At 36.1% G+C, this 21,493-nt stretch overlaps 1 protein-coding gene and 1 long non-coding RNA gene across 4 annotated transcripts in view; one reads left to right on the top strand and one right to left on the bottom strand.

Annotated features, from left to right (window-relative positions):
• NR3C1 (nuclear receptor subfamily 3 group C member 1) overlaps positions 1-9,754 on the bottom strand; it is a 68,444-nt gene extending 58,690 nt beyond the window's left edge. Inside the window, exons 1-3 of one of the 2 annotated variants that reach the window (XM_034404938.3) lie at positions 6,209-9,754; positions 5,457-5,616; positions 2,942-4,090 (exon numbers count right to left, since the gene is read on the bottom strand). In XM_034404938.3, coding sequence (XP_034260829.1) covers positions 2,942-4,080 — 1,139 coding nt within the window. In that variant the 5' untranslated portion in view covers positions 4,081-4,090; positions 5,457-5,616; positions 6,209-9,754. The remainder of the gene's footprint in view (positions 1-2,941; positions 4,091-5,456; positions 5,617-6,208) is intronic. The other variant, XM_034404930.3, reaches the window with a different exon arrangement.
• On the top strand, positions 8,333-19,861 carry LOC117656774 (uncharacterized). Of its 2 annotated transcripts, none has more exons than XR_015732561.1 (3): positions 8,333-8,421; positions 8,700-9,328; positions 13,589-19,861. It is a non-coding gene; the product is annotated as an uncharacterized LOC117656774 (long non-coding RNA). The 2 variants fall into 2 exon arrangements; XR_015732560.1 differs by lacking the exon at positions 8,333-8,421 and having other exon boundaries at positions 8,724-8,856; positions 9,149-9,328.
• Positions 19,862-21,493: the final 1,632 nt, after the last annotated feature.

Genomic DNA, 21,493 nt, shown 5'->3' with positions numbered 1-21,493 from the left:
GTGTTCTACCATGATTGTTCCTAATATTTTGTTTGTGTTCCCAACCAACTTATAAGGAGAACCATAGTTGTTCCAGTTTGCTAGTATTGGTTTCCATAACTTCACAAATTTGAACTAGTCTGAAAATTAAAAGTGTGTAGGAAGCACAATCTATTCCAAATCAAGAATCACACTCAAGAATCACAATAATCTCTGCAATGATGCTCTGCTCCCATATGATTCATAATCTCAAATAGACAAATTCTAGCATTTCATATTGAAATACAGAGTCCTTGGTGCTCTCTGAGCTTGTTTTCTTGCAGACATTTTGTTACCCAACTAGCTAACATCTTCAGTGCTAGAATGGAGTTTGCAAACTAAACCTTGCACCAAGGACTCCACAATTCAACCCCAAGTTACATATATTCTCGTCTATTAATATGAAAATATTGCTATAGTATCAGCATTCATATCAGATTCATATTTTGCATTCACTAGTAGAATTACTCTTGCTTTTCCAATTTTGTTTTTGCTTTTACATTTTCATTTCATCATTCATTTCTTTCTATTTTTCTTATATTATTAAACAACTGCAAGTTCTTTTTTATCCATTATACAACTGTAAGATCTCCCTGTGGTAATAACTAAATCAAAAAGAGCTCAATATTTTAATGCTTGGAATCAACAGTGATAATCTTGGGGCTCAGAGGAGTTCTTATCAATAGCAGCAAGACATTTACAATATGACACCTTGCTTCTTAAGTATTTTTCTATGTTTTTATTAAAATAATATTTAAAAATAAACTAGGCTAGGAAACCAGGAAAATACTAATGTACAGTACTCCTCTATCCTCAAGAATCTTATTACCTAGAACAAAAATATAAAACGTAAATTTTAAAAAGTGTATATAAAATCTAATCTAGAATTAAGTATTCCCATTTAGATAGAGTAATCAAAGTTCCTGTTTTAGATGTTTCTACTTTTTTTTTGGTAGAAACAGATGCACCCATAAAATAAAAACATCCTCCAACTTAACTATATAACTTACTTTAAAAAATATATTGGAAGAAACAATTTTTGTCTTGTATTAAGAAATGAATTTTCTTAGTTTAAAAGCTGTCTTAACAAGAAGTTCCTTTTACAATATTCAAAAATACAAAAGTTCTATATCCTATCATACCTTACAATTTAAAATACCAAATTAATAAAGACATGACCCACTTCCCAGTAATGGAAGAGTGATAATCACGTTATCTTACACAAAACCGCTGTTACGGTGACTAGTTCAAGTAGCAAATTCCTATTTACAAAAGTTCATTTCAACAAAAATATATTTAAATGTAATTGGGATTTTAGAAGTTGAACTCCACTGTTTATTTCCACTATCTATTAGCAAATAGATGCCTTGATGGAACATGTTCAATTTCTAATCCTAAAGCTACACCAGATGTTGAAGAATGCTATAAAACAAATTTAGAGAAACATAGGAATGGACAGAGACCAAGGGGGAAGTTCATTTGCAAACAAGTGATTAATAATACTAGTCATTATAATATATATAAAATTTTAATTTATGTTTTGTATTAAATATTAGATAAAAATCAAAGTAAAAAAAGAGGGAATTCAACTGAGACAAAGGGTATTTGGAATTCATACACATTTCAGAGACTTTAGACACACGAAATCATTTACATTTTTTTTTAGCATAAACCTCCTAAATATAGGTGTATAACTTCACTACAAAAGTATAAGCTGTTTAAAGGGTATTCTTTTTGTTAAATTTATTACAAAAAGAATGATTTTAGCAACTTATTTACAGAATTTTAATTCCACGAGATTTGTTGTAACTTCACCACATAACATTCAACGTAATAAAAATATGAAAAGGGTAATAAAAGGCAACTTGCAACAAGTATGTACTATAAAATTGTTTCTATTAAGAAAGGGTTGTTTAAAACCAAATTAATATGAAGTAATATACACTGCACTACGAATCAACCTTCTCTATATAGTGATAGTGTCCAAACTATTTCTTCTTCTCCACCACCACAGTAATTGTCATGAGTGAAAACAGAACATATAAAGTAGAAAATTGATGCATGTTCTGTGCTATTTCATATGTTCTTAACAAAGACCGAAAAAGTAAAGGAACAAAATAGTCCAATGGAAACTGGGTTACTATATTCAATATACAATACTTTAATATTTTATACCAATAACAAACTCACATGTAAATTATATCTGGTTAAAGGAACAGCAAGTTTATTAAGAAAAATAAATGCCAACATTTGTTAGAAGAAAAAAAATTAAGTACTGCAGAAATTAAAGATGAAACTTCTGTTACAATATAGCTGCCTTAAATCACTTAAATATAGATTAAAACATTAAATGAAAATTTAATTTTACAGGAAAAAAGGATATAACAATATAGAATTAAAGTTGTTAGATGATAGCGACAAATTTTATACTTCTGAATGTGAATGCATATCCAACATTTCTTCCACAGCAGTGACAAAAACACTACTTCCCATAGCTTAATCTGCACATTGTCCTAAATGTACTTCTGTTCAGTATTAAAATTGAAATCCTACTACAAAAATCCTAGGCTTTATATTTTACTAGCTAAAATGAGTAAAGAATAAATAAAGTAGATTTTTGTTCAATAAGGTATCATGAGAACCAATACAGTATCGAAATAAATACTGAAACTAATTGAAATGAAAATTGAAACTAATTCATTGTCCTTAGTTAAAATGTAACCTGAATGGCAAAGTAGCCATTTATTTTTTTCTTTTATTATCATAATTATAAAATGTAAAATTGCAATGACTTGCCCGCACTGCATATACCCTATTTTTCAAAGAATTAATTAATGTTTTAACCAAAAGGATAATAAACATGAACTACCTTCACATTACATAAAAGCATTCTATTAAGTTTAAATAGAAAAACATATCTTACCTTGAATATCCATTGGAGAAGACAGATCTGTTTGAAAAATTCAAAGCCCCTACTGGTGTAAGGGCATCATCTCCAGATCCCTGGCATCTATTCCAATTTTCTGAACTAGCAGGATGAGATGGAATGACATTGAAAACTGGTTTCTTATCCTGCTGTTGAGTGACAGACGCAGTGTTCAAATCATAGTGGTAAACTTGTCCTCCAGAAGTGCTAACACCATGAACAGAAATGGCAGATGTTTTATTTCCAACCATACTTGACCCAGAAAAATTAGCCTGGCAGTAAGTTGTGCCTATTTTTTCCTGCTTTATTACTCCAGGGGTACACAATTCAATAAAATCTTCTTTTTCAGTTTTCACTTGTGGCATCTGCATTGTAGAACTTGACAAAAGATCCTCACATTCATTAATATTAGGCTTTGTGTCTGGTAAAATGGGAGGCTTGCAATCCTCCATTTCATTTCCTTCCAAAAGAAAACTCTCATCCCCACCAAGAGGCGAAAGCAAGCTACTTTCATCCAGAACAGGATCAATTCTCCAAGGGCTTCCATTTGTTTCTCTTCCAGGAGACACTGGTGGCAAATCAAAATCTTGCAAAATATCAAAAGTGCTTTGGTCTTCCGAAAAGAGCTTCAAGTTGCCACTGTTATTATCAACCTGGCCTTGTGCTAAAGACCCTTGATTTAAAGTAAGATCACGACTAGTCATAGCTGGGAACTCTGATTCTAGGGATACATCAGTAGATGTGACTCCTTTTGAGCTTTCTATCAGACTTGAGGATTTATTCAAGCTTGCTATGCTTTCTTCAAGGAGTCTAAAATCTGTTTCTCCAGAGGAGAGGCTGATTTGGCCTTGCTGAGGAAATCCAAGTTCATTTCCCATTACTTTTGTATCGGTTTCACCCATATACAGTCCCATTGAAAGTGACACTGCTTTGGAGAGATCCGGCTGCGGCACATTGCTTCCTAACCCCTTTGGCAACTCACAAAGAACAGGTTGCTTGGAGTCAGATTGAGATGAGGCAGACAGGGTAGACACAGGAGTCTTGACAGAAGCACCACCCCTAAAGGATTGATGAAAGTGAGCACTTTTCCCTCTTTCCTCCCCTCCGGTGGATTTCAACGATTCTTTGGGCTCCATTATTTTAATACTAATAAAAAAAAGAAAGAAACCACCATTAGCCTGAGATCAGAAATATAAGGATTTAAGAAGTACTGACCCCAAGAAAAAAAGAATATTAAAAAGGTTGACTTAATAGTTTTCAATGTCTCTTAAGTAATATTTCTAATACTTGAAAGTTATCTTAATTTAATCAAATATTTGTCTAATATAATCAAACCACAAAAAAGCAACATATTAGCTATTTAATAGAGCATTTAATTCATGTCAAATTAAAGGCTGTTTATAAGTATCCTGTTTCCCCCAAAATAAGACATCATCAAAGGCCAATCCGGTTTTTGATTGCATGGCAATAAGGCCAAACACTTATTTCAAGGTTCAAAAAAATATAAGACAGGGTCTTATTTTTGGGAGAACACGGGTATAACAACAAAAAGTATCTTTAATTTGTATACTTTTCCTAAGAATTCTCACAAAGATCTATTCAAATATTGTTGCATTTGTATCCATCATAATTTACAAATCCTTTTATCATCCAGGTTCCTCAGTATGATCCATTGACTTAACTTTCATTAAAAAAGAAATTTTACTATATAGTATGGCTGTTAATTTAGAAATAGAAATTTAGAAATAAGATCTTATTATTAAAATACTAAAAATTATTTTTAGTATGGAGTATACAAATAGATAGATAGATAGATAGATAGATAGATAGATAGATAGCCTTAACTTCTTTGCACAGATTTTCCAGAAATTTATGAAACTGCCTAGGGTATTTATGAATGGCAAGAAAGTAATTTACAATAAATGAAAAGGCAACATATACAAATGACACAGCCAATTCTGCAATATCCTCTTCAAAAGTTGCATGAAACTTTTAAAATTCTTTTTGGGCCTTGACAAAAGGAATTGTGCAATTTTAAAAGATCCACACTACAATATAGCTCTAAAGTAAAAAAAAAGAAAAAAAAAAGAGGGAAGGACAGAAAAAGAACCGGAGTTACCACATTTGACAAGTTTCTCTCCTTGTCATTATGTGACAGATAACGCCAAAGGGATAAATCTATCATATGATTCATTTGCTGGAAGAGAAAAAAGCAACTCCAAAGATATTTAATCTTTTTTGAGTTGAAATTCTCCTTCTTGTAAAGATGAAAAAAGAAAGAAAAAATGTGTCGGGACCTGTTGAGCATTTGCCTGGCACGCCCACTTCTGCAAAATAACATCAGCCCTTTGCTTAAAAAAAAAAAAATTCCAACCAAGTCCAAGTTTTCAACTCCTTGTCTGTTTCCAATCCGCGGGGCCGCCAAATAAAAAAGGGGAAACAAAAAGGGAGGTGATAGCATACTTTTTTTAAAAAAAAACGTGAACAATTTTTTTTAAAAAAACAAACAAACCTTGCAAATAGTCCTTTTTCTTTCTTTTTTTTTTTTAAGTCTCGGGGAAGATAAAGTGGAGGGAGGGAACCATTACATAAGATTTATACTACTTTTGCAGTGCAGTCCCATACACGTCTATCAGAAGAAAGTCCGTTTGAATTCAGAGAGTCCCTCACTCCTAAGTAAATAGATAACAGGATCGCAAACTTAAAATCGTTCCATTCCAAGAAGAGATCCTATTTCGGACATTCTCTTAAAGCCGGATTAAAATGAGCCAAAAATGGTTGTGGAACAGAATAGGAAATCACCGCCCCCCCACCCACCCACCCACCCTCGCCTACAGTATACATATAGGCGCGTACATATACGTACGTTACTTAAACACACACCAGACACCTTTCTCCCTCGTCCCCGTTTAACGAGGGGGACTTTAAAGTTTAAGCTTTAACGCAATGGATCGAAGGGAAGGGGCTCCCACCCTTCTCCGGCCTCACCGCCACTCGGCTGCAAGCCGCTCGGTCTTAATGGCGGGAGTGGAGGGTGGGGGGGGGGGGAAAGAAGGCATTACTGACAGGGTGGAGGGTGACCTCTACAGAAAAAAAAAAAAGCACTCGGCCGCCGCTTCAGCCGTGCATCTTCCCTTCGGGAGGGACAGAGCCTAAAAGTAGAAATCATTCCTCTCTCCCCCCCCCACAACCCCGGCCCACACCTAGGAGGGGGAAAAAAAAGAGTCAGGGAGAGAGAGAGAGAGAGAGAGAGACACCCCTTACCGTATCCAGTGGGGGCGCTGGGAGTCCTCCTAACCACCAACTTCCATGGCTCCAGCAGGCAGCGAAGCAAATAAACAACTTGGTGGGGACTGGAAGGAAGCAGAGTTACGGGGCGACGGGATTGGGTGTGGGGTGGGTGTGTGGGGGGGGTGAAAGCAGCCGCCCCTTTGCAGATGAGGAGGTAAGCAGCCGCCCCCCCTCCCTTTCCTCCCTACACGCACACACTTGACAGGCGGACCCGCGCTCCCACACAGACACACACACACACCGCCGCAGCCCCTCACCTGCTCCTCTCCCACCCACCCCCGCTCGCGTGCAGCACACGCACACTTCTGCCCCCGCGATTAATTAAAGTCACACTTTCTCTCTCTTTCCTTCTCCACGTCTCTCCCGCCTCCCTCTGCCAGGGCGTCCCGCCCTCCCCTTCTTCTTCTTCTTCTTCCCCTCCTCTTCCTCCTCCTCCTCCTCTTTTTCTTCCTCCTCCTCCCCCTCTCCCTCCTCCCCCCGCCAGCCACTCCGTCTGCGCTCAGCTCTACGGTTTGTGCCCCAGCCACAAAATGGAGGACGACGACGGTGCTAGCAAGCAGCAGCCGCAGCCGCGGCAGCCTCCGCCTCCTCCTCCTCCACTGCCCCCCCCTCACTCCCTCCCCCCAGACCAAGGAAAGAGAGCAAGAGACGCGGCAGAGCGGGGAGCGCGCGCAAACGAAGGGGGCGCGCGGGCGGGCGGGCGCACGGGCTCGCGCATTGCGGGGCAGCCGAGGGGGAACGGTGCAACCTGTTGACTGAGAACAGCAACTGCAACCCCCGGCAGGGCCTCCTCCTTTCCTCCCCCCCCCGCTCCACTTCTCCAAACGTACCCCTTTCCGCTAACAGTTTCTTTTTCCTTCTTCCCTCCCTTACTTTCTTCCTTTTTTTTCTTTTCGGTTTCTTATCTTGGCCGCTGCAGCCTATGGTGGGGTTTGGGTTTTTTGGGGGTTTGGGTTTTTATAAGCAGCATGTTGATTTTTAGCAAGCCCATTGCGTTTTTAAAACGTAACTGCGATGAGTGACAGGCAGTCTTCGGCGAATTTCACTTATGGGGAAATCCTAATCAACCTGGTGAATTAATTGTGTGTGTGTGTGTGTGTGTGTGTGTGTGTGTGTGTGTGTGTGTTTTAAATCAGGTCTGGGCTTATTCAAAAGGGGGGGGGTGAAAAAGAGCGAACTAGGGACGCCGAAAACGGGCAACAAACCTTCCGAGAGGATTGAAGGGCCAGCGCTGACAGCGTTAAGCCGAAATGACAGAAAGGGATTTCGGCATTTTCTAGAAAATAGCACTTTTCAGAATTGTAAATGCGGGGTGCCACCATATATATGCGTTATTAGATTTTTAAAAAATCTACTTAAAGAGGTGAGATTTTTGGGGGGACCGAATGTGTATAAATTGTATGCTGTTTAGAACAATTGTTGGCTATTAGAGGAGCAGGCCTCGTCATGTCTCATTTTGAAAGAGTTTTCAATATTAATTGTAGGTCAGCAAAAAGAACCAAGTTCTGCATTAGCTAATGGCTTATACAGCTCACTTGTAGGATAGACGAGTCAAATGAAAACAGACCGGAAGAAGACTTACATGATGAATTTTTGTGCATATAATTTTCAATTTGGTATCTGCCGTATGCAGAATTTTTTCATGTGTCCACATGCAGACACATTCTTCTAGAAATATATATACATACATACATATGTGTGTGAGTGTGTTTGATTCAATTAAATTTTGTTTAATTCAATTTAAGGTATACAGCGCATAAGAGTTGTGCAAACATGGACAGCACTGTTTTGAACCTAGAATGGCTACATCAGATGTCCCAAGTTTGAAAAGACAATGGTGATCTGGAAGTTTAATTTGAGTTAACATTAAATAGTTCTGTTCTGCATGTAAAATAAAGCTTGGCTGCTTTGAATGAATCCATGCTTGAATTTTATTTTTGAAGTTTGGGATTGGATTTTTTTAAAATAGAAAAACAGCCTAGTCAGTTCAATAGCAGGAATTGACAATACTATGCTGTTTGTAGGTTAGATTAAGATAGGGTTAGACAGGGTGGGTGCCATGTACAGAATGCAGGGGCAAAGATGTAGTTTCTAGGCCCTAGAAGAAAGAATTGAAGGATCCATCTTCATCACCTGCTTCTACTTTTGTGCCGTTTGAAGACTGCTTGCAATTGTCTGCTTACCTGGTAAGCAAACTTTACCTGATAAATAAGTTACTGCGGGTTTTTTTTTACTTGTTGCTTATTAAAAATTATACTTCATGTTTTGTGTTGTTTTCTTTTATAGCAGATAGGCTGCTATACTCCAGGTAAACAGGAGTAAAACATAAGCATGCCTTTTAAATTAAAAATCTCCATGGCACTTCCCAAATGTTTGCTCATTGCTATCTCCTGAATCCTTTGAATCAGAATATTCTAAACAATTTCTCAAGCATATTTAACAAATGGAATCCCCTATTTTTTAGCATTCTTTCTTGCTACCCATGGAAGGAAACAATAATGACATTAATCCAATCATCAGGCACTATTCACTTTCATTTCCTCATGTCCCAACTTTATATACATCTCTGTGACTTCGAAAATGGAAGCCATTCACCTGGGAGCTTGTATCATTCATAGTAGGTTAGTAATAGATGCCAGGGAAACTGTATGCCAAAGTCTCTATGGGGAGGAGAGGGGGTGTAATGTCAAACTAATTTTTTGGCTGAAAACTTGTCATGCTGCTGAAGAAGCATTGGCATTGAAATCTGCTCTAATTTGAGCATATGAAAAGTCATGGAGGAGGAAATGGGTCATTTAAAATAGTCCATAATGTCCAGCTGGCCAGCTATCCTGGCAAAACAGCACAACATCTTTTTTCAAGGAAGGAAGATCTCTAACCAATTGTTGTGATGTCATTCTCCCCATTCCCAAGGAAAAGGAGAGAAAGAGAAAATGGAAGAATTGCATGAAGATCATCTAGCTGAGCCTGTACATATGTATCCTGCTTTTGCGGAGTGGAGATTTGATCAGATAAGGAAAGAACCTTTCTTCCAGTCCCAAGAGTTTCCCAGAGTGAACCAAATACCAAAGAAAAGAGAGAAATTTTTTCCAGGTGCAGAATGGAGATGGGATGAGTATTATAAAGTAGGGAATATTCTGGTTTATATGATAAACCATCCACCAGCTTATTCTGCAAGCTAGAAATGCAAGTTAAAATGACGAAAAGGATGTGCCCACCTGAGCTGTGAATTTGTGAGAAGTCTGTTCCAAATTGTGGTCAGTTTGGATTTCCTTTTAGGAGATGGCACCATTGCTAAAAGACTTCTTTAATAGTCAAAAATATCCTAGTAACTTTCATGTAAAATATTTGCCAGAAAATAGAGGCAATCCTCAACCTATGACCACAATTGACCCAAACATTTCTATTGCTAAGTGAGACATTTGTTAAATAAGTTGTGCCCCATTTTACGAACTTTATTGCCATAGTTGTTAAGTAAATCAGCTACAGTTGTTAAGTTAGTAATAAAGTTAGCACAATTAAGTGAATCAAATTTTCCCATTAACTTTGCTTGTCAGAAGGTTGCAAAAGGTGATCACATGACCCCAGGACACTGCAATCGTCATAAATATAAGTCAGTTGCCAAGCATCTGAATTTTGATCACATGACCATGGTATGCTACAACGGACATAGGTGTGAAAAATTGTCATAAGTCACTTTTTTCAATGCCGTTGTAACTCTGAACAGTCACTAAATGAATTGTAAGTCAAGAACTACCTGTATTGGCAGAGTCCCCTCAACCTGGACTAAAAAAGTGCAGATCCCAAGGGAAAATGTGAAATGTCACCCTGATCTGGATGATAGAGGGTTTTTAAAAGATTATTTTATTTTATTTTATTTTATTATTTTATTTTATTTTATTTTATTATTTTATTTTATTTTATTTTATTTTATTTTATTTTATTTTATTTTATTTTATTTTATTTTTATACCGCCCTTCTCCAGCAGTACTCAGGCCGGTGAACAGCCAAGGTAAAACATAGCATACAAATTTTAAAACAATTTTAAAAGATACTAAATAATTTCAGCGCACAATTTAAAAACACCTCAATAAAATCAATTACAAATTAAAACCGAAAGATGGGATCAAGCCAGCCCGGCTAGATGACATAAGTGAGTTTTAAGGGACCGACGAAAAGTCCGGAGGTCCGGGAAACTTATTCCTGTTTGAGAAGAAGAAAAGTTTGTTAGTGTGTTGGAATCCCATTCAAAATGAACCCCCTTCTTGGTAAGAGTCAATGGGTGTAGTTTGTGCAGCAAAATTAGGAATACATGTATGATAAAAATTGGCAAGCTTCAGTAAAAATGTATGTCCTTGATAGCCTGAAAGAAGATAAACAAAGGTAAAATATAGGACATTTACAAATGCATGGCTTTTCTCAGATTCAACTCTTGAATCACTGATGAGTTTTGCTCATTTGTCACCTCTTTTGAAGAAAGCTCTCAGAATAATATATTCAGTTTTAGCATATCCATTTGCTTTTTGTTTGAGGAAATACCATAGCCCTTATAGTCCCATATGGATAAATCAAAAGCCATACAGTATATTTAGTGAAGCATAAGAGTTGTAATTACAAAGGTATTGAAGTATGGACACTAGGCAAATGGGCAAATTGTTCAAATAAACTACTACAAAAAAAATTCCACAATTTCATGAAAAATATGTTTCAAAAATCACATGAAAACAGAAAACATTGCCGCATATTCAATTTTCTCATAATGATAGTCAAAGGCAATTAAATATTTGTTGTATTCTTTCATGCAACTAAAATCAACTTCCCTTGATTCATTGAAAGATCTATTCAGATACAAAATAGTCATGGAAATAAGTAGATGACCTATGTTGGCGAATCATTCAACATTTTCATTTGTAATAATTTTGTAAGCCAAGACTGCCTGACAGATCACACGTTTTGACTGTGGCACCTGCCAGCTGTTCGGATAGAAAAGGGCAGAGATTTTGAGGAGTAGGAGGATGACACTTGAGTAATGAGAGAGTGACAGAGGCTGATGGGAGTATTAAAATAGGTGGAGTTCCTGATGAAGAAATAGTCATCATTTCACATCATTGCTCCTATGCTTGGTGAAATCCATCTTCAATTGATTGGATCTCATTTAGGAGATGACAATGTTGAAATATCATTCCAACATCAACACTACCTCTGACAGATACCAGGGATAAACAGAGCTTGATCTTATTACTGTCAACATTCCAGAAAAACCCCAACTCCAAGTAAAGACGCGGAAGCAAACATTTTTCCAAAGTTCTCTTTACTAGAATAGGCAAACTGGCACATATGGGAAAACCCGAATCTGAAAAGCCCGGGTTTTCCTTCAGTAAGTCAAAACTCCCAAAACCATCCCCCATCCCCAGTCGATCACATGCTCCAATCAACGTCCATTCCATCTCGATCCAGCCCCCTGACCACTACTCCTCCAGATGCTGGATTGCCCTGACCTTGACCGACAGGAAGAATGCTATTATGTCTACTAACAACTCCTCTCCTTAATCCCCCCTCCTACTTTCCCACAAATGAGAAGGTGGCAGCATTGAAGCTTCCGGCCTAATATGGCTTCCAAAGTTGACAATTACTATATCCAACGAAATTTCTGAGCACCTTTATATAAATGTTGATAGCAAAATGAGAATTTGGACTCCTGTGTGTGGTGTCCATTGGACTAAGCAGAGGTCCTCTAAAACAACGTTCTCCAACCTTTCTGGCTCAGTGGATTGGCAGAGATGATGGTGGCGGTGAGGGAGGGAATTCATTTTGAATTCTACGCAGAATCTCAAGACAAAATGCAGTTTTGTGTACACGTGTCCTGTATGACTGCACAACATAAATAAAACATGATCTCTGCTTAATTATATACTATATTAACAGGCTACGTCATCTTACCACAAAATTAATTTAGTTGACCTCTTTTCTAAGATGGGTTGTTTCTTTTCTTGAGGCCACCTCATTGCTTCTCATATAGTTCCTCTATTTATTCAACAGGTTTTCTGAAACCATAGCTTGTCCAATCAATCAATTTTCTGAGAGAGACACATTTTTATAGCATATTTTTGGAAAAAATGTCATTAGAAAAGGTGCTTTAATCAATTAAATAGACTCCACCCAATGGAAGATTCAGTTAGAATTTATTTTGTACAGCTTCTTTGTCCCTGGTAGTCGTACATCATGGAACATCTTAAGCAGAGTATGCTATATGTACACATGAGAATTCAATTATTTTTTGATTAGCTTTGCAGTTTGGGTAGTAGCTTCAGTGAAAAAGTTTCCCATATACGAATAGTCCTTTTAATATATGTATAGGAAGTGATGACACCGATCTGGTTACAATCACATTGAAATTTCATGGCTTTTTCCCACATGAGTAATATGCAAAATAGGCCTCTTCTAATTCAATCTTTTCAAAACTTCCCTTCTGTTTCACTTTTCTATTTCCACATTTGTATTCTGTTCCTCCTCCATGTTTATATACTTTTTCTCAGTCTCATCTACCTCAGTTCCTCCTGTCTTCAAGATCAATTTTTTTGCATGCAGCAGCAACCACACAGACACTTTATTGAACCAAGTGGGTTGACTAGCAACAGGAAGTACAAAATAAATGTCAAACCATAATAGAAGTTAAACAGAAATAATAAATGAATAAGAAGAATAGCGTAATTACAGTAGCTTTAAAGTAAATGAATGAAATCACAGACCAATCTGCAGATATTGTGTGTGTGTGTGTTTCCATACATTTCAATGATGGTGGAAAGTCACCAAAGAAAAGGCTAGATGGGCTTTTTAGTAAGCTATCTTGCAGGATAGAAGTATCCATGAAAAAGCCTTTCAGATAACTTTCAAATCCACTAAAGATGACAGAAAAGTACCTCCTGATTAAATTTAAATATTATGGACTTAGAAGAGGATTCACTATGTCAAATAAACTGGTTTCCGGTTTGGTAGAGCTTTGTAGATTACATCAGAACTGTGGCTTGACACTGCTGTTAATTAATGAAACTATGTCCTGGTTGGACATTAACCATGCAGTTGTCTAAGAATAAACATGTTCCAGGTTAACAGCATTTATTATACATTTATTACTGTGCTACATTTAGTAAAGGTGAACTGTAAAATGGAACTGCTTGCCACAGTTTCCACAAAAAATATGTTTAAATTCAATGAATTTTATAAACAGCAGTGCATGAAACTATATCTAAAATTATTTTTTAATGTATTTAAAAAGTCTGATTGACCAGCAATTTCAAAAAGAAATGATTCTTGTTTACTACCAATAATATTTATTTATTTCCTGAATCCTAGTGAAGATACACTATAAAGAAAACTCTCACCGCAGACATGCATATATACAGAGACTACTTATCAGTAAAATCTTTTTGACATATTCCTGAAATCTGCCTGCCTGCCTGCTCCATTTCCATAAGGTAACTCCATCAGGAACTTTATTTTTGCATGGCACAAGAGCAACAATGATTGATAGTGGTAACTAACTTCTGTTAAGCAGCAGTGTAGATTCTCTCTCCTACCTGATGTTTATGATGAAACTAGCTGGATACCCATGCTCTACTATGGAACTATGTGATTGGGCTTGATAAATCGACACAGCTTAAAAATTAATGAGTAATTACGATCAGCCTCTCCTATCCCCTTCTCTTCCTCAGGCTTGCCTCACAGAAGCCTCTCCTATCTTATCCCCTATCAAGGTTATAACCCATTTCATGTGAGGAAGAAGAATCCTATTCCAAAGAAGACAGTTTGAGAAGCTCTGACATGGGGAATTCTTACAGATGGCATTTTTGAAGGATGAGAACCTGGAGATAATATTGGGTAGAGGCATTTCTACCCCAAACCCATGAAGGGATTTACATACATCAACTAGCACCTTGAATTGTACTCAGAAAAAAAAAGTGGTAGACATTGCAGCCCTCGAAGTAGAGGTGTTAACATGGGCAAACTGCATTCTGGATCATCTGAAGTTTTGGGTGGTCTTCAAATTTAGTCCCATCTACAGAACATCTGAGTAATCTAAATGGGAAATAAGGCATAAATGAGTGTGAGCAAAGCCATTCAGTGCAGAAAAGTTAATAACCAGTGAATAAGGTGGAGCTATGAAAACCCTCTCATAGCTGCAGTTCCCATCTGCTCTTGAAACAGAAGCTGTGAGCCAGGAGGACTCCAGATTACAACTCCACCAGTCCAAAACTGCAGTTGGGATCAGAGGACTTTTCCACTCGAAACCACTTTGAAGTACTGGGTTTGAATTTAAGCCATCCAGACCCTCACAGCCACCAGGCACTGAGCAAAATCTTCACTGTGTGTCCTGTTTAAACAGGAGTCAAGGTACACAGCCAAATGTATTTTATAGGATAACTTTGACATATCTATGCAAGAACTTTTACATAAAGGGGGCTAATACATCATTCAGGCCCATCCATTACTTATTCAGTTAGTGGCAGAAATTCACTTCCACAAACAGTGCAACATAGAATACAGGTAATTTCTCTTGCTTGGAACATGTACAATGTACATGTACAATGATGTACAATGGATAGTTATTTGAAAATAGTAAATAACTTCTGCGCATTCCTAATTATGCCCAGGAAGTCAAAATTATTAGTTTTAAGAGGTATTTCTAATTATATAGGAATATTAAAAGGAGAATAAAACTAAATATACTCTAAACTGGGGTTCTTTGGTGCTCTCTGAGTCTAGCACTGATGATGTTACCTAATTTGGGTAATGAAACGTCTGCAAGAAAACACTCAAATTCAGAGAGCTCCAAGGAACCCTCATTTCAACACTGAGTTACAAATATTCTCCTTTATTGATACTCTAAACCAGTGGCCCTAACCTTTCCAGCTCCCCAGATCAGCGATGGGAGGGATGGGATGGTTTCATATGTGCACCCGCCACATGTGCAAATGGAGCTTTGCATGTTCACATGCTCACCTGCCGCTTGCGTGGCCTAGTTCCCAACAAGAGGTGGACCAGTATCAGTCTCTGGACTAGGGGTTGGGGAACCCTGCTCTAAACTATGACAATGGTCATGAAAATAAAAGGAAATAATGAACATGAGTTAAAAAGTGGAAACATAAATCAGTGAGGCCAATACTATGCTTCATAATTCAGAAAAATTTCCCAATGACTAGTTTTGTCTCCAATATCTATGAAGATTCTCAGTCATCCAGGTCATTGTTGTCCCAAATGTGCTTTTTCAAGAGGCAACGGAACTTTCTGTTTTTTCTTTGAAGATGTTTTGCTTCTCATCCAAGAAGCTTTTTCAGAGCTGAAGAAGCTTCTTGGATGAGAAGCAAAACATCTTCAAAGAAAAACCAGAAAATCCAGTTGCCTCTTGAAAAAGCACCTTTGGGGCTGCCTGGACTCCACAATGGAAAACACTAAATTGAAAATGAATACAACAATAGAGAGAGATGAAGGAGGGAAAAGTTGGAAGGGAAGAGGAAAGAGAGAGAGGGAGGGAAGAGTAGGGACGAAAGAAGGGAAGGGAAATTAGAGTAGGAGAGAAGGTAAGATAGGGGAGAAGAGAGGAGGAGAAGGGAAGGGGAAGTAGGGAAGAGAAGAAGAAGGTGAGGAAGAAAGTAGGAAGGGATAGAGAAGAGGGAAAGGATGGGTTTGAGGAGAAAGATTGCTGTATAATAAAAAGATGAAGTGGAAGAAAGGCAACTCTGAATGAACAAATATAAATATATTAAGATAAAGAATGAATTGTTTAAGAATAAAAGAGAATAAATGTGAATAAATAGTAAAGTAAGAATTTAGGGATAAATGAAGATGATGTTTATGTATGCAGGTATAGAAATATTGAGATAGGTTTTTTTTTTAAAAAAGGGAGAAATAAGAATAGGGGAAGACGATTTTGGAAAAAACTGAATAAAATGTATTTGAATTTGATTAATTGTATAAAATAAAAAATGGTCAATGCTTTGTTAAAAAAAAAGATGTGGGTGAATGTGGAAGAGATTAAAAAACCAATAAAACTTGTTTTTTTTTTTAAAAAAAGAAAAAGCACCTTTAGATTTTGTCTCCAATTTTGAAAATTCATCCCAGTTAATAAGGCATTGCTAATCTGTGAGGTCATAAAACTGATTTAAAGACAAAAGTAATCATTTAACTGTTGCACACTCCTTGTTAGTATAGCAACCAAAAGATTATTTCTGGGAAACTCTAATGCATTGTGAGTTTGTCTTCAAATCACACCAGCTATAGCCTTTCTTTAATAACAGAGCTTGATAAATGAAGTTCTGTAATTAGGTTTCTGTTTGGCACAACCGTTGAATTGTATTTAAATTTTTTATACAAGTTTCCAATTTTATTCATTCCTATATTAAAACAAATGCGTGCAAGCTGCTCTGGTTTCTCCTTGAATCTATTTTTCAACTCAGATGCAGCGGTCAGTAATAGTGGTAAACTATTTCTTCTAATTATACTTCATTTCCATTCCTTCTTTGAAAATTAACACCATACTCATCCACAAATTTAAAAAAGATTTTTTTAAATGGGTGTTTTCAAATCTGTTTTAATTATTCTTTCTGGTTGCAGAATCATTAGTTTTTTTGGCTGCTTCAAATGTGTTACTGAAAACAATCCCATCTCATATTTTTTTGCCAAGTTTTCAAACACGGAACTGTCTTTACATCCATGTTTTTCTTCCATAAGAGTGAAGTTACAGTTAAAGGATTTAGTACTCTCAGCGTAATTGGAATAAGAAAAGAAGTACAATTAATCTGATTGAATATTCCAAAAGCTTTATTTTGTGGATGGCCATATTTTTCACAAGAGGATGAACCTATCAGTTTGGATAATATTTAAACTAACTGGTATTTTAAAAGGCTGATTTCTAATATTTTCACTTTCAAATAAATCTGAATATTCCTTTACCTATTCAGAATGACTAAGCAGAGTTAATGATTTGAACAGCAATGAATCAAACTATTCTGATTGCGCTTTGCTGAAACAGTTTTATTTTTCCTGAAATCATGCCTGTCTTAATATATGTTCTATCATGTAACTAATCAATTAGTTTGTCAAATTTTAAATATATGTTGAATAGAATTAAATATATTTCTGAAGTTATACTTTGAACTCTTAATGAGCAAAGCTCTAAAATAGCAAACCATTATTCTGTTGGCGACGCATGATAGATCTTGGAACGCAATTAGAATGTTTTCACGGTCTTCCTTGTTCTTGGTCTCATCAACCAACAATCTAGCAAAACTATTTCATTAATTGATTCCATAACCTTCTGCAACTATTTTACCCATGATGGGGATTATTTCATTTTGGAGTTGTGGCTTACTATATTTGACATTTGCACTGATCCTTAAACTTGTTTTTATTGTTTCTCATAGAAAACTGAAGTATTGTAATTGCAGGAACCACTTTCATTTACTTCTAATTGCTCACATCGTTAGTCAGTCCTGAAAGATGATTGACAAACAAATAAAATTTGAATTTCTTCAGCAATATGCTTTCTATAGTATATTTTATTTCCATTGTACATTTTTTTCCCTGAAGGGTTTATCCTTTGTACTTTTTAAAAAGGTTAATTTTCACTTTTTTGTGCTGCCAAAAATTATCTGTTCCATTTTATGGACTTGTGACTTTGCATGTAGGGTTCTCCCCTCCCCTCTGCCCTTTGCTTTTTTTCGACTGCCTGTTTCCTGTCAGCTTATCCTGTCGTTAAAAATGCTGAGTCAGAGCTTACAACATGGCATTTCCTCCATACAAAACAAAATGCAACATCTCCACCAAGTGAATACTCTGACATTCCTGTGATTTGCAAACCATATCTCTGCAAATGGTCAGACAATGACATTTTTGGATATGATTTAGAGGTACCTAAATCAGATGATATGTAAAGAGGAAAATACCTATTTATTTATTTGTCCATTTATGCAGCCACCCATCTCTATGAGTTATTTTTCAGTTGAGTTATATGTTTTCTTTCTAAAGCAGCTGATAGAAGACGAACGGTTAGATTCAGCATTTTCATCTATTAAAGAAGTTACCACTTTTCCTTTGATAGTAGTTACACGATTAGATTAGTTTAGATTAGATTAGAATTCTTTATTGGCCAAGTGTGATTGGACACACAAGGAATTTTTCTTTGGTGCATACGCTCTCAGTGTACATAAAAAGACAAGATACATTTGTCAAGAATCATAAGGTGCAACACTTAATGATAGTCATAGGGTACAAATAAGCAATCAAATCATACTAGGAAACAATATAAATCGTAAAGATACAAGCAACAAAGTTACAGTCATGCAGTCATAAGTGGGAGGAGATGGATGATAGGAACGATGAGAAGATTAATCATAATAGTAATGCAGACTTAGTGAATAGTTTGATTAAATTTATTCTAGCAAAGGAAGTGAAAAAGATTTACTTTAAAGTCACAATAGAGGCAATAACAGAGCTGAATAAAGGTCTGCATTTAAGAGCCAAATTAAACACTGAGTTTTTAAAGCTGCACCTGTGCCAGAAACAGTTTACCAATCTTATCAGAGTCAAGCACAAAATCACGGGGTTTAAAGTGCAGAAGCCTGGGCTGACTTTATGATCACTTCAAAAATAGGTCTGTAAAGGTTGATCTTTTTCTCTTTCTCAAGCATTTCTCTCAGAAGTATTACTGCGTCTAGCAACATTTATGACCACCAGCTGCTCCTGAATGTCTACAGTGGAGGCAAAATGAGCAAACGATGGCATAGGTTTATTGTGCAGCAGATTTCATGGTACCATCACAGCAAGAACGTAATTGGGTCATTTACACAAGGATCATGGACCCAAGTTATATTGTCATTGTGTCTTGTTTCAGAGGTCTGTGATATTCAGGCTTCTTTCTTTCTGAGTCCTTTCTAGCAGTCACTTTGCCTACCATGTTTTCTGCCCTAATTTTTTGTTTAAAAAAGGAGAGCAAGGTGGAGAAAATGTAAGGATCTTTCACCTATGTATAGGTTTACAGATTTGTACCTGCAGTTTCTGTGATTGAATTAAAATTATTAGAGGAGAATTTCCCTCCCAATTGGAAAATTTTATTAATTGCTGGAGGACCATGAAAACTTGGGTTTTTGGCATGCCTCTTTGAAATAGCCACAGCAAAAATAAAAGAATTAAATCCTTGGTAGATGGAAACAGTATCAAGAAAAGAGCTAGTTTCTGCCATATTCAGTTACTTCTGCAATATGATTTTCTTTGATAAATAGATTATAAACTTTAAAAAAACTTCAGGCTTTAAAAGTGTCTGGTTTTATCTTCTATCCAAAGTACTGAACTATTGGCAACATCATTTGACTCCTTAAAGACAAAGTCCTTTATTTGTGGCAAATAAGCAATGAAAAAATAACCTTTGTATTAACAAAAAGCATTTGTGCTAAGACTCCTCATGGTGCTACAAAACTCTGTCCATTTAGAAACAGAAAATATTTCTTTTGGTGGTTAGTGTTTTTTTCCCCAATCTTGAAATATTTTCTCTTGCCTAGGTCAGTCATTGCTTTTTGTGGTTTTGTTTTGTTTTGTTTTTTGTAAATAAATTGTTATCCTTTTGAACTGTAATTCTTGGCTGAGTTAATCATTTCCCCTTGCTGCTGTGAAGCTAATGAAAACCCTTTTTTGTGAAAATCAGGGAGAATGTGAGCTAATTAGGTAATTAATCCCTATTTGAAAGTTAGAAAGATCAATTGCATAAACCAGAAAAAGCTACAGAGCATAAGCCTGCTATACATGTACCATACTTTTCTGAAAACATGTCTGTTTTGAACTTTTTTTTTTTTTGCTTCCAAAAGAATTTATATACCCGTGAGAATATAGAATTCCCAGAAAGACCATTGGAATCAAGTTTTACAACTTTATGACAGAGATTCAGGAAATCTGCTGATTGGGTAATGCCTATATTTTCCAGATTTATTATTTTTAACAAACATTTCTTCCCATGCTAAGGTTTTATCAAGTTACATTCTGGAAGACTTGAGTTGGAAAATTCCATCATAATGTGCTTTATCACTATATCTAGTAAGCATTAGAATATATAAACATTTAATTATAAAATATTAAAAGTAATAGCTAAGTGATAATCAGGAGGATTTCATTAAATGTCTCTCTACCACTGGCCAATCTGTTTCTGTGGACTTGGTGCTCACAGTTGTTATGGATGCTATGACATTCCAAAATGACACCAAAGTATCAGCTTACGTAGGTGTCCATCATCTCATCTAACATGCTAAATGAAACTTGATTATTTTTCTTTTAGTGACAATAATCCCAAAGTGGGAGATTTATGTTATCAAAACATAGAAGGTTTTCTCTAGTTTTTTAGATTAAAATTTAGGACATTTCCAAGGGGTTAGAAATAATATTCAAAAGAAGTTAAAATACTATTTCAGAAGATAGGACTGGGAAAGACGAGCAGATAGTTCAAAAACTCAGATAATATAAGAAGCAAGAAGCAATATAAGAAGCAAGCAGATAATATAATATACTTTTTTGGTAGAGAGTTGATCGGTTTAATTAAGGAGTATAATTTTTCTAAGATCATCTTTAGAGGTAGAATCATAGGGACACAAATGCACTGAAATGTCATGAAAACATCTGGTATCAACATGCAGAAATGAAGAAACACATAATACAAAACAACTTCTGGTTGGGTAAATGATAGATTGGAAGGGACTGTAAAATCAAATCATGTTTGATCTCAATCAGCCACTACACCCTTTTTAATGATTTTTTTAAAGATCCCAGAAAGAGATTCTGAGAAGATATCTATTTCAAGACTGTACTGTATTTGGTTTAATTAAAAAAAAAGTGTAACTATGAAGTGTATTTTCAAAACATAAAACTTTAGTTAATATGACCTTGTATTCAGACCCAGCATTTTTTGCAATATTATTAAATTGATTATTTAATTGCTATTTAATTGTTACTATTGGAAGCAAAGAAAAAGATGTTCACTTTTTAGTCTTGCTTATACAATTTAAATATGGGCAGAATTCCAGAAAAATTGGAGGAGAGCCAACCTGCTCTTTTTGTGAAAAACCTAATATGTGAACTATTAACTTTGCAGGAAGGTTATCGGCTAGTTATCAAAAGAATGTACTGAGTTCCACCTCTCCTTTTCAAACAGTTCAGCTTTTCCATTTATTCTAAAGTTTCTCATATGTATTGTAAGATAAAACAGGGAAAAATAGACTC

The sequence above is a fragment of the Pantherophis guttatus genome, chromosome 2 (assembly GCF_059756535.1).
Source record: "Pantherophis guttatus breed Tessera chromosome 2, ASM5975653v1, whole genome shotgun sequence".
Classification (NCBI taxonomy): domain Eukaryota; kingdom Metazoa; phylum Chordata; class Lepidosauria; order Squamata; family Colubridae; genus Pantherophis; species Pantherophis guttatus.
Note: the sequence above shows the minus strand (reverse complement) of the source record. Positions and strands in the feature narration are given on the sequence as shown.